Source organism: Haliotis cracherodii, unplaced genomic scaffold (genome assembly GCF_022045235.1).
Source record: "Haliotis cracherodii isolate W230 unplaced genomic scaffold, xgHalCrac1.p SCAF_26, whole genome shotgun sequence".
Classification (NCBI taxonomy): Eukaryota; Metazoa; Mollusca; class Gastropoda; order Lepetellida; family Haliotidae; genus Haliotis; species Haliotis cracherodii.
This window is the reverse complement of record NW_027266282.1, coordinates 5230368-5242718: the sequence shown is the minus strand read 5'-3', so window position 1 is coordinate 5242718 and position 12351 is coordinate 5230368. Positions and strand designations below refer to the sequence as shown.

The window sequence follows — 12351 nt, the reverse complement described above, 5'->3', positions numbered from 1 at the left end:
ACATCGTCGTGAGAACTGACTAAAGAGTATCGGGCTGTCATCACAACAACTTGACTTATCTTGTGTCACGTCCAGGGTCCCATTTCACCAAGTAATCTCAGTGCTACGAATGTCTGTGTGAAAGTATGGGAACTACACTTGTCTTACTGCAACAAATGTTGTAAATGTGTGTCAAAGTATGGGAGTTACGATCGTTGAAGGGCTACGGATGTTGTAAATGTGTGTCAAAGTATGGGAGTTACGATCGTCGTAGGGCTACGGATGTTGTAAATCTGTGTCAAAGTATGGGAGTTACGATCGTCGTAGTGCTACGAATGTTGTAAATGTGTGTCAAAGCATGGGTGTTGCAATCGTCTTAGTGCTACGAATGTCATAAATCTGTGTCAAAGTATGGGAGTTACGATCGTCGTAGTGCTACGAATGTCGTAAATCTGTGTCAAATTATGGGTGTTGCGATCGTCTTAGTGCTACGAATGTCATAAATCTGTGTCAAAGTATGGGTGTTGCGATCTGTTGTGTCTGTTACAGACTCGTATTTAGATGTAACTGTGTCGAACAATTGAACTGCAGCATATAGAAACATTTCAAACACACATTCACTCATGATGCTAATCTGCTGCTGCCGTTGTTCCAGACACATTCAATCCACCCCCCGAGAAGACCCCTGCTGGACCACAGGTGGGTCAGCGAGACGTTCACCCAGAGAAGGTGCCTGATCAGACTCCCCCACCCCACACCCCCCTCCGCCACGAGCCCCCACAGGGAGCCAGGGTGGGTCTGGACGAAGTCTACTCATACCAATCCTCCTCCCGGAAAGTACGCATGGAGATCAAGGTTTCGGGAGAAGCGGATACAGAGGTGTTTCATAGTGTTGAGGAAGGAGAGAAAGAAACAACGGAATCTGTTACTGCAGAGGAAAATGTGTTACAATTTGACACTTTACCTGATGGTTCAAAACAGTTGTCCTTCAAGGTCGACAAGAACCAGCAGGAGGATAAAACACAACCAGAGTTGAATCAGATTTATGTCAACTTGGTTCAAGCTTTACAAGAAAAAACTAATTTTGAAAAATTAAGCAATCAGGGGGATTACCTTATAGCGATAGCCCGGTTTTTAGAATCGGCCTACTTTGGGATGGATCGGGTAGATAACAAAGCTCAAGAATTAATAGAAAAGTTAGCAGTTGAGTTAAAGTTTCTAACTGAGAAGTCCACAAAACCTAGTGCAGAATCACAAAGTGTGAAAAACGAGCATATGGATTTTGAAACTGCCAAACAGCTTCACTATGCAACTGTTGAAGAATTATATGAAACCAACTCAGGAAAAAGGACAGAAGATAGCTCAAAACGCAATCCATATATTCAGACCAAATCTGCTGAAGAATCTTCTAAACACTTTGGTGCCAAAGTGGATGATGAAGGTGTACTTACGTTTACCATAGAACAAGGGGAGGCAAATGCTGCGGGATTAGCACAGTCACATAAATCGGATTCAGGTATCAGGGATGACTCACAACATTCGAAAGAGAAAGGGACTATAGGTGAGGAAGAGGCTAGCACATTAGAGGTTATAACAAAGGATGGTGTAGTGAAAGTTATAGAGAGGAATTCCCAGGGACAAGCAATAAGGACTACAGAAACAGTGGCCGACATTCCTTCAGACGCTCAGGAGTCCTTCACCACACAAGATGCCAATGATTCGCCAACTGCTTCCATGGATCACAAAGATGAACTTTGAACATGGTGTTAGTCCAAATCTCATTAAAATCAGACCTTAGTTCTCGCTACCACTAATCAAAGATCTCAGGACATCCCATTAGGGGTCACGTCAGAACGACCTTTCATCCGACCAACCAGAGCATTGCTGACCAGATTATGAAAGTGACAGTCGAATGGGATTTCTAATCATGCAGCCTCGAAAACTTTTAACTCTTGAACGATAGTTACGGGTTTAACGACTGAATCCATACAATCTAGACCATCTATTAGCCATTCCAGAATGTTCTTTTGTTCAGGTTTCAAATTTGTCATCGAGAATGTTTCGAAGCGTAGTCCCCAATTTGAAATTAGTGCCATAAAGCACGAGAAAGCTGCCGTCATTCCATTGGTCGGTCAAAGTTTGTGCAAGGAAGGTCTGACGTGACCCGTAATGGGATGTCCTCAGATCTTTGTTTAGCTGTAGCGAGAACTAAGATCTGATTTTAATGAGATTGGTGCTAGTCCAACCGTGTCCACGGGCCTTGTCAAAAGATCATGTAGCTTAATTGTGTTAATTTTGTCAAAAATAATTTATTCACAAAAGTAAAAAAAGGGTTGTGCACATTATGGGCCCTCAATTTTGCTCTTGTGGCTTAAGTGCATAAGATATATTCATTCTTTACTATCAGGTTAACAGGCAGGTGTAATAGCCACTTCCTAGTTTCAAGAGAATTATGTTGATGACTGTAAAATGGGTTGCTACATGTCACACCTTCAGCTCAGTGAACATTATTATAGCATTGGCCACAGCTAATTCATTTTAGGGTTTTTCTTAATTGAAATGGTTGATCTCTATTCCTATCTTTTTAAATAATAATTTAGAGCACATTTAGCTAATCTTGTTAAATAACATATTTGTCCTGTTGAGCAATCTGACAACTGACATTTTCATGAGTGGTGCAGCCGCAAGTGAAAATGTCAACTTTGTGAGTTATTATTGCTTAATGCCATCAACCATTTTGAAACAATTTTGTGGTGAGACAGTATGTTATTTGGCAAGAGATGCTATTGATTTTTTAGGTATCTTGATCTTCATCTGAAAACAAGCTTTTCATTGAAGCAGGCTGAAAGTAGTTTCAGTAGAAAGTGTTTCATTTCTTTTTAGTAAAATAAGAATTTTCTATTTTCCAAAAATGTAATATGTCATGACTACATATTGACTGGTGTTATGTTACCCTTGCCCATTTCCGGTTTAAGAAACAGCAAGAAGTTTTTCTTTCTGGGGCCTGTTTCAGAAAGTGCTAAGGGGATCATTATTCCCATACCCAGGCTTACAGTAGTGGTATTGCAAGATCACTCTGTGGAACATAATTCTTGTGGCCAAATGAAGAAAGATTTGGAGTTTTAGCTCACCTGACTGGAAGTCAAGTGAGGTTATGACGTGATCTGTTTGTTCGTTGTCCAGCGCAGATATCTTCTCAGAAATCACTGTACCAATGAAGCAAAAACTTCACATGCATGTTCCCACCAATGATGACAACCCCATTTGCTCAAGAGGTTCAAGTCTATTTTCAATGTGTGCCATATTTATAAACCTATTTGTCCATTACTGGGCCATTTATTTTTTAAAATGGAATAAAGTTTGGTACCAATGTAGTTTGTGGGACTTAACACAAATCTTCCGATTTTTAAATATTTTAAAATTTGACCTTTGCACTTTTTATGAGTGTGACATTTTAAGCTGTTGACTACATATCCAGGTGAGCTACAGTGTCAGTGGCACTATTTCTATGTTAGCATCATTCCCCATGCTAGTTGACTTTTGACATGGCCCATTAGGTTAGCCAACATATTTAGTTGTGCATTCAGTCGAAAAGCAAGTGCTTCCTTATTTCGTTATGCAGATGTATAACTTATTATAACTTTGAGAATCATTTTTAAACTTCATTTGTAATGGAGAGTATGTTAGTAACAATTTCACACAGGCGTGTATGCATACAGGGATATATTTTGTTAGAATCGTTTACATTTGTTGGTTTGTGGTGTTTTGTTGTCTTTTCTTTCTTTTAATCTTATACCTTATGTTCTCCCCTGAACGTCCGGCTGTATACAGACGATGATGCAGTGATGAAACACTCACACTATCATTAGCATTGCAAGGAACTGTTGGAGCAGGAGTTGGCATGCCAATTGAAGGCAGTTCCAGGTGTCGGGGATTTACCTGGGTCCATTTTCAAATCTAGGGTGTTTTCAGTCATCACTTTCCAGGGTCCAAAGCATGAACATAACAGGCGGTTCCAGTCTGGCCACTATACATGTGGCAGGATTCCTTGATCTCCATATTAGATCATGTCATCTCATTGCATAGAAGCCTATTGTAGATATGGATGGCAATGTTTATCTTGGAGTTAACTGACCATCTTAGGGAGCATCCATTTGATTTACAGGAGGGGAGCTGGAATGTTTTCTTAAAAATCAACAAAACTTAACCCTAACATTACATATGCCTCACATTATAAAAAGAAAAGAAAATCTGCCTGTTTTGTGCAGTCAAGTGTCTAAAGAATACAGATTATTTTATTTATTAAAAAAAAATACAATTGAGCACCTGTTGGGAAAATGTAATAAAATATCTATTACATTTTCCCCCCACAGTCTGTGTAACTTGAATTCCTATATTTTAAAAACTATAATTGTAAGCATCGATTGCAAAGTCACAGATTAGCATATGTTGTGACTCTCACTTGACAGGGGATCGAACATCCAACATTTTCGGAAAGGAAAGAGGGCTACCAGGCTTTCTTCATGTGATCTGCAGCTTGTTGTTTTCTGTGTTCTTCCTTGTCATTTTTATCATAACACAATGTCATTAAAATCAGATCTGCTATGGAGGGTATGTGAAAGAGGTGTCTGATCCCAGTAGAAGATCTGATTTTAATGAGGTTGTAGCACTGCTTCAGCCGTGGCCAGTAAGCAATCCTTGGCTGAATGGTGTTGAGATTCCTGGTGACACATACAATTACTCCTTAACTGAAGGAGACTTCTATTGGCAAAGTGTTCATAGTTGAGTTTTCTGTCTTTGTTTTCAAATTATGTTATATTTGTTTGTGATCATGTTTTAAATCATTTTAGGAACAGTATCAAGAAGTTTAAAATACATTGTGGGCATTATTAAGCAACTGATTAATGACCTTTGCTAATCAGAGTATAATTCGGAAAACTGTGAACTTTGACCAAATTGATGACGTTAGTTTCAGTGCAATATATTTTAGATCCCACAATTCCTAAACTTTGTTAAATGTTATTAGCCTACGCTCTTTCATTGAAAATCAAATGTTTAATGTTTCATTCTGGAGAAAAAGGATAATTCTTTTTTCTTAATTGAGTAGCTTTTCTTCTGTGACATGTGATAAATGCTGAGAGTGTTCGAAGTCCTTTTCTCCCTACAATATAACAAGTTTCATATCTGATGTGTGGAGAGGATATTGCACTCACACTATCTGGAGATAAGTAGTTTAGAGTTATCTCCCTTTATGTCACTGGTCTGAAATGTGTATTCTTTCATAACCCATCGGCATACACTACTTTCATAAGTTGATATCATTGTTTGGGTGAAATCCATCATGGTTGATCCATGCGTGTCTTGCTGTATGTCGAGATGTATCTACACAGAGAGTGTTGTGATATTCATTTTGTACAGAAGTACACAGACATGTAAATGCTGTAATTATTATGTACATAAATTATACTGTCTGTCATTGTTGTAAAAATCTTCATGTAAATCAAGTGCCATGACAGGATGTTTCCATCTTCGTCACCTGTGTGGACCTGCAGCACCCAAATCCAGGCTTGGTGGCCCCAAACATAAAGTTGCAAAGAGCAAAAATAAAACATAAAATATAACATACCAGAGGATGAATATTTTTTAACTAGCTTATCTACATGGAGAAATTTGGATGAAACAAAGTTCGAAGGCTCTTTGATTTTCTCTTTGATCTTCTGTCCTCTGACAGTTGAAATATTTCCAAAGTTGTTTTTTTTTTTTACTTGTAGATCAGCTCACTGCATGGCCACATTAATCTGGTAGAGATGGACATCTCAGTCATGCTGTCTCATTGTATATGTCATTGTGAAACAGGAGAGAGAGGAATAAAAGTATACGTCTAACAAATGACTCTTCTACTTCATACTTCGTTGTCATGTCTTCACAGCAGTGAGTGGCTCCGTGTGGCAGATTACTTCCTTGGTCACCACATCATAACCGTTTGTTTATTATTGCATCGATGCATCAACCAAGTGAGCAAGTCTGACTGCCCGATCCCAACAGTAGCCCCTTTCCACAAGCATAGTCGCCTTTTACGACAAGCATGGGTTGCTGAAGACCTATACTTACCTGGATCTCCATCGGTCATAACAACACTGAACCTACTGGGAGACATCTTTGAAGGGATGAGAACCCCAACTGAATGATATTCAGGAAAGTTAACATGAAAGAGTCTAGTACTTCTTGTACTGTACATATCAGAAATCAAACAGTTTATCACCATTATCAACATATTTGAGTTATTTCTCAGACTTAAACCATTTAATTGTTTCTTCTTTTTCCTAGTGACCAATAGTTGTGTCAGTTTAACTTGTTCAGAAAGGTCAGTGAATTCCTGACTGAGAATCAACTGCAATAGCATGACCTCATCATAATAGTGAAGAATCTACCATCTGATCTGGCTTTAGTCTCGTGGTGTTCAGCTCACAGATTCCTGTACCTCTCCCTCGTGTCACACATGACTCTATATCTATACATGAAAATATGCCTGGAACAAGTTGCTGTGAGGGAACAGCCTATCCCAGCCCGAGCACTGTGATCTGTGACAGTGTTGGGAATTGTTGGTCCAGCTGTCGGAAACGATGAGCACACTTGTTCCTCTCGGAGTGGTATCCCAGGTCATTGTACAGCCTTGCCTGGTAGTACAGGGCATCCTTCACGCGGTGCTGGGCCTCCATGCCCTGGTACAGGGCCACCACCTTGTTCATCAGGTCCACGCCAGACAGCAGCGCTGCAACACAGGCACAGGCGAATTCCATTTGATTCCAGGACAAAATGCCCACATAAATATATGTGTCCTCTCCTACCATGTTAAGCCATTTAAGCTGGATAACAATAGTTCAAATCAGTATTACCTCGCTGGGACCTAGGGGGAGGGGATAATGAAGGCAGGAAAGCTATCCAGCTAAAAATAATTATATATTTCATACATTAATTCAGATTCTGGTCCTTTTCATTGTTCAACTTACTAACAAATAGGTTCCCATACTATTTTGTTGTGATGTACCTGGATGAAACACACAAAAATCTTAATAAATGCATGAAATTTTCTGCTTTCCTGTAATGATGAGAGTGATCTGGGATGAAAACGTGTTGTATCTCTCATTAAATGCGTGAGTGTTGACAGGTAAGTAGGAGTCACCACAGCGACTCACCTGCCTTCCGCGGCCCCTCCCCATCCTTTGCTGCAGCTGCAACCCGGCACTTGGCGTAGACATACAGCGTCTTGGCCTGGTCCAGACAGCTGCCATTGGTCAGCACGGTCAGCAGGTTGACCTCCAAGAGGCTCAGCGCCTGCTTCGGAAGTTTCATGTGGAACTGCAAGGTCAAGGTCAGGAAAAGAATGTAAGATTCCTCGACAAACACCAAATATATATTTCATTCACTAAAAATTTACTGGCTGCAACAAGATGTAGACTTTTCAAATGTTAAAAAAATATACTAACATAGAATGATTTGGCCATTGTTACCTGTATAAATGAAAGGTGTACTGTTGCTATAGCAACCAGGTACTGCAGATGATGCTGTTTGGCCCGAGTGATGCAGTCTGTGACATGAGTCAAGGCCGTGGTGTGATTTCCTGTCTGGATGTACAGGTCGGAGAGGGCCAACAGAACTCTGAAACAATACATCAGTATTCTCCATGTGCATGTCAGGATTATGTCAGATTTTCACACCTGCCAGTGGACAATTTTTTTCAGCATTGGAATCTGTTGCAAAGTAATTGGTGAAGACAAATTCAAGATGTGTTATTGACAAGATTCTGCACAATATCGCTCACAAGAAGGATCCAGTTCGATGACCTTGAAACAAACAGTTTTTGACATCAGGTGACCCAGCTGCAAAAGAATTCTATTTTCAACTATTGGGATTTTGATGCCTTGTGGAGGACAAGATCATGTCAAACTTACGTAAAAGGTATTACCAATTTGCCAAATTTTCCTTCCGGAACCATGGACTATTTAGCCAGATCCATCAACGTTAGTTTCTCCAAAGTGGTAACCCTTTACAACATGCTTTGTTTGTTTGTTGTTTTAATGCTGCACTCAGCAATATTCCAGCTGTATGACAGTAATCTGTAAATAATCAAGTCTGGACCAGACAATGCAGTGATTGACATCATGAGCATCGACCCATGCAATTAGGTTAGATGACATGCATCAACAAAGTCAGCAACATGCATCCAACTGTAGATTCCTACCCAAGTAAATAATTCTTGAGGCGTCACTCTTTTGTTTGAACTGCAAAACAGCTGAGTGAGTATTCTTTTACGCCGCTTTTAGCAATATTCCAGCAATATCACGGCTGGGGACACCAGAAATGGGCTTCACACATTGTACCCATGTCGGGAATCGAACCCGGGTCTTCGGAATGATGAGCGAACGCTTTTACCACTAGGCTACCTGACCGCCCCCAATTCCATTATGAGTGAGTGAAGGAATGAGTGAGTGAGTATGGTTTTACGCCGCTTTTAAATTCCATTATGATTCATTCACCACGTGCGACAAGTTTTCACAAACGACATCTCGAACAGCATATGGAACCGCCTGTTTCATTTTAGAACGGGTGTAGTTGGTTGTGTTTGTGCATTGGCTCCTCGTTAGCGTTGAATTATTTCGTCAAAGAAAAACCTAAAAAAAGTGTACTTGTAAAATAATTATTTGTCATGTAAACACTTTTTCAATCTTTTTTTCATGACAAAAAACTGCCATGATAGTTCTGAAAGATTGTTCAAGGCAGCTTCAGAAAAATACATTGCGCACACGTCATTGAGCCTTGATCACAATCAGCCCATGTTGATAATTCCTTCAGAAATAGCTGCAGAATACTTTAACTCTTTCGTAGGATCAATAACAACATTGTTTTGCACTGACCTGCAAGGGAAGTCAGGTGTAGGCTCTTCACACTGATCTGCCTTGGACGCCAACAGTGTGTGGAGCTGAGTGAAGGCTGCAGTTACCTCCCCTTGCTCTTTCAACAAGATTGCATTCCTGGGGAAAAACACATTTTTTTTTTAAAATCACTAACATGCCATTGATCCCACATGAATCACACAGCTCTTAAAGCCCCACCCTGACTATAAATAGCCCGCAAGGTGGCGGTGTTTCAGTTTCGAACAATGACTGACAATGTAAACACAACCGAGTGTCGGGAGAGGTTTTTTGAAAACCATACGGGAACCAGATCACCTTTGACCGTCAAACTTCGTATCAACTTGAATGACAAACCATGGATACAATAAATGGCTCCATATCTATATATAAGTCAATACATCTTCTGTAGTTTTATCATAAAAAATCGAATCGATCGTGTTTGGCGTCTGCATCAATCACAGTGGGCGGAGCTTAATTACGTTAGCGCTATAAATAGCAAAGCACATGGTCATGTGTACATGTGACACATTTAATGCATTTGTGGTCAAAGTGTATTGTGTTGTATATTTTTACGGCAGAACATCAGTTTCGGTTAATGTAACAGTAACGATACTTAAATACGAAATTGACGACGCGATTCTTTCAGTTCTATCCGAAAATTACAGATACTTGTTTAGTTTTGGTCATTTGCATTCAACAGTTAGATTTGTGCCACACAATAATCAGTTTATATTCATAAAACGTAAATTATTACAGATATTTCAACTAGTGTTTAGGAAGGGGCCTAACTTGAAGCACCAGAAGTTACGCCAATATTCCTCAACTTGACTACAATAGATGAATATGTCACGTGTATCAAAATAACAATGCACATAAGCAACTGGTAAATAAGTAACGAAATATATTTGATGATTTGACCTATAGAAGGCGTATCCAGATAATATTGTACTTACGATAAACGAAAACTCCAATACACATATTCCAAGACAACTTTAATTATGAACTTCCTTCACTTTCACAGAATTTTCACACACAAAACTGAGTTTGATCATTAGATCCACACTTGTCCCATGTATTTTTGTTCGGGGTATTTGGATACACTTAGCGCACAAGTTTTAAAATACAATCTGGGATCCCTTTCCCGTTTTGTCCACACCAATCCTTCATCTGCTCAGAGACCATATAATATTATATGGTCTCTGATCTGCTGCAACGTTTAATTCCGTTTCTTCAAGTCCAAGTATCTACGATCTCTCCAAACACTTCGTCCAGAAGCAATGTGCTCGAATCGACGAATTTCTGCAACATGCTGGCCGCACTATTCCTTAACTGCGATTGCCTGTGCCGTGTCACGCATGGTTGACAAAAGAAGTGCGAACATACATATTCGGCTTCATCTGGTTCCACAATGAAATCTAGCTGTGACACTGATTCACTAATCCCAAGAATCGTCACTGAATTTATCAAAGTTTCTGTTGCCCTTACAAGGGCGGGAAGAGAGGCGCCATCTTGTCGATTCGAGTTGTGAATCGGAATGATGTCATCTTGAACTGGAACTTTCTCCACGATAAAGTCACCAATGTCATAATCGAAATGACATAAGGCTCCCTGATTATCTCGAACAATTCTTCGTCAAAGTAGGCTTCACATGAAAATCTTCTGTTGCTCATATTGAAGACAAGCGAAATTGCAAAGATCTTCACAGTTGTAAGCAGCAACTCGATGCGCTCATGGGGCGTGGTTGCTAGGAGATCGCGTGGTCAGAAATGCGAAAATAAAAAGTTTTAGAAAGTAATATAAGAAATACCCAGTGCAATGAAAAAGTACCATCTACGGGATATTTTTTAATTATTATATTCACGAAAAAAATGCAAAATAATTTATTAATTTATCCCAAGGTCGTAACCCTGATCACATGGTGGAAGAAATCTTTGCGATGACGCCATGAATGAGGTCGTGTGTATTACATTGTTGAATTCAACTGCCCAGGAAGATTTGTTGAGGCACTGACATTATGACAGATGCTCGTAATGGATGGAGAGAAAAATGTATCTGAGAGAAACATTGTTGCTTTGAGCTTCGAGACAAAACACGACTGCCAAAGTAGCAAGCGACCTGAATGTAAGCTTGATGAAAGTAATGATGAAACCCATTTTCACGCACATGACAGAACTAATGTGAACAAATATTTATCTGAACATCGTTTCGAAGTCTGTGAGGCTGTCCGTATTTGAATATTTTTATCTCCATTCCGACGTGAAATAATATAATGTCTTCGTGTCTCAATTTTGCTGCGGCAGTGGAAAATTGCCCACCGATCTAATAAAAGAAATACTTCTACATCTACAACTGCACCGTCATAAAACCAGGTCAACTTTATCTTTGTTCCGTTGTTTATTAAAAATTCGTTTCCGAAGCAAAGCGAATCGATCTACATCATAAATTAATTCATAGACTTGATTCTAGTATCAAGTGTTTTTTTTTAAATGTCATAACATTACTTACACAATTATGAAAAGGCATTTTTTGATAAGTCATATATTTTATTTCGTCCGCCCGCTCTCTGATTAGTTGAGGCTTGAGGGGAGAAACACATACAGACAATATAGATGGCCTTATGCAAATGACACTTGGCATGCCAATCAAAAGGGATCTGGGTCACTCGGACCCGCCAAGTTTCACGGATCGAGTTACTTCGGCATGAGGAGCTTCATCGGACAAGTGAGACTTTGTCAAAATACATTGCTACTGGGCAATGAAAAAACGACAAGAAACTACTTTGATCAATTGAAAATATTTTTGACCAGGTTTTTTTACACGATCGTTGTCATCCAGATGAGGCAAGACGAACACAACGAAGAAAAACATTGTTGAAATCACCGATTGCCGTATATATTGTGAGAAATGCTATTTATAAACTGCAGATATACCGTACACCACAGGATAACGATTGGTGCCCCAACACATATTATGTTTCTTGTTCATTTACACTGCTCATATGCATTACGACAAACATATTTCGTTCTAGTCTAGAAATCTAGAACTATAATTTGTGTGTTGGATAAATCGTGGACATTCACACGGTATCATTTTATGAAGATGTGAATACGACATGGCAGGTAAGTTTTGAAACCAAAGATGAACGCGTTTGTTGAAAAGTCTTGGAATCGTTTGTTAGATATTTATATTACCATTAAAACTTACGTCCTTGTTGTCAAACGGCCCACGTGGGTGGGTGTTTACATGACGTCACCCGTTTACGCATTAACCAATGAAATCTATGTGTTTATGATGACGTCATATTGACCTGTCAGATCACTTGTATAAGCTCCGCCCACTAGAGTGCGGTAGTTACTACCGCAGATGGGGCTTTAAGCTGGTAAAGCCAGACATAACATATAGGTGATCATCACAATATTCAGGTGCACACAACAAATGAAGGCTAATCACTCGAAGG

General features: G+C 39.6%; 2 protein-coding genes across 3 annotated transcripts in view; one reads left to right on the top strand and one right to left on the bottom strand.

Annotated features, from left to right (window-relative positions):
• The window catches only part of LOC139472966 (ER degradation-enhancing alpha-mannosidase-like protein 3), a 47543-nt gene extending 42510 nt beyond the window's left edge, over positions 1–5033 (top strand). For both annotated transcript variants that reach the window (XM_071255454.1, XM_071255453.1), the window contains exon 22: positions 635–5033. In XM_071255454.1, coding sequence (XP_071111555.1) covers positions 635–1737 — 1103 coding nt within the window. In that variant the 3' untranslated portion in view covers positions 1738–5033. The remainder of the gene's footprint in view (positions 1–634) is intronic.
• Positions 5034–5980: 947 nt separating this feature from the next.
• The window catches only part of LOC139472969 (anaphase-promoting complex subunit 5-like), a 130070-nt gene continuing 123699 nt past the window's right edge, over positions 5981–12351 (bottom strand). Inside the window, exons 15-18 of the mRNA XM_071255457.1 lie at positions 8895–9011; positions 7491–7638; positions 7176–7338; positions 5981–6751 (exon numbers count right to left, since the gene is read on the bottom strand). Of these exons, the coding sequence (XP_071111558.1) occupies positions 6537–6751; positions 7176–7338; positions 7491–7638; positions 8895–9011 (643 nt within the window). The 3' untranslated portion in view covers positions 5981–6536. The remainder of the gene's footprint in view (positions 6752–7175; positions 7339–7490; positions 7639–8894; positions 9012–12351) is intronic.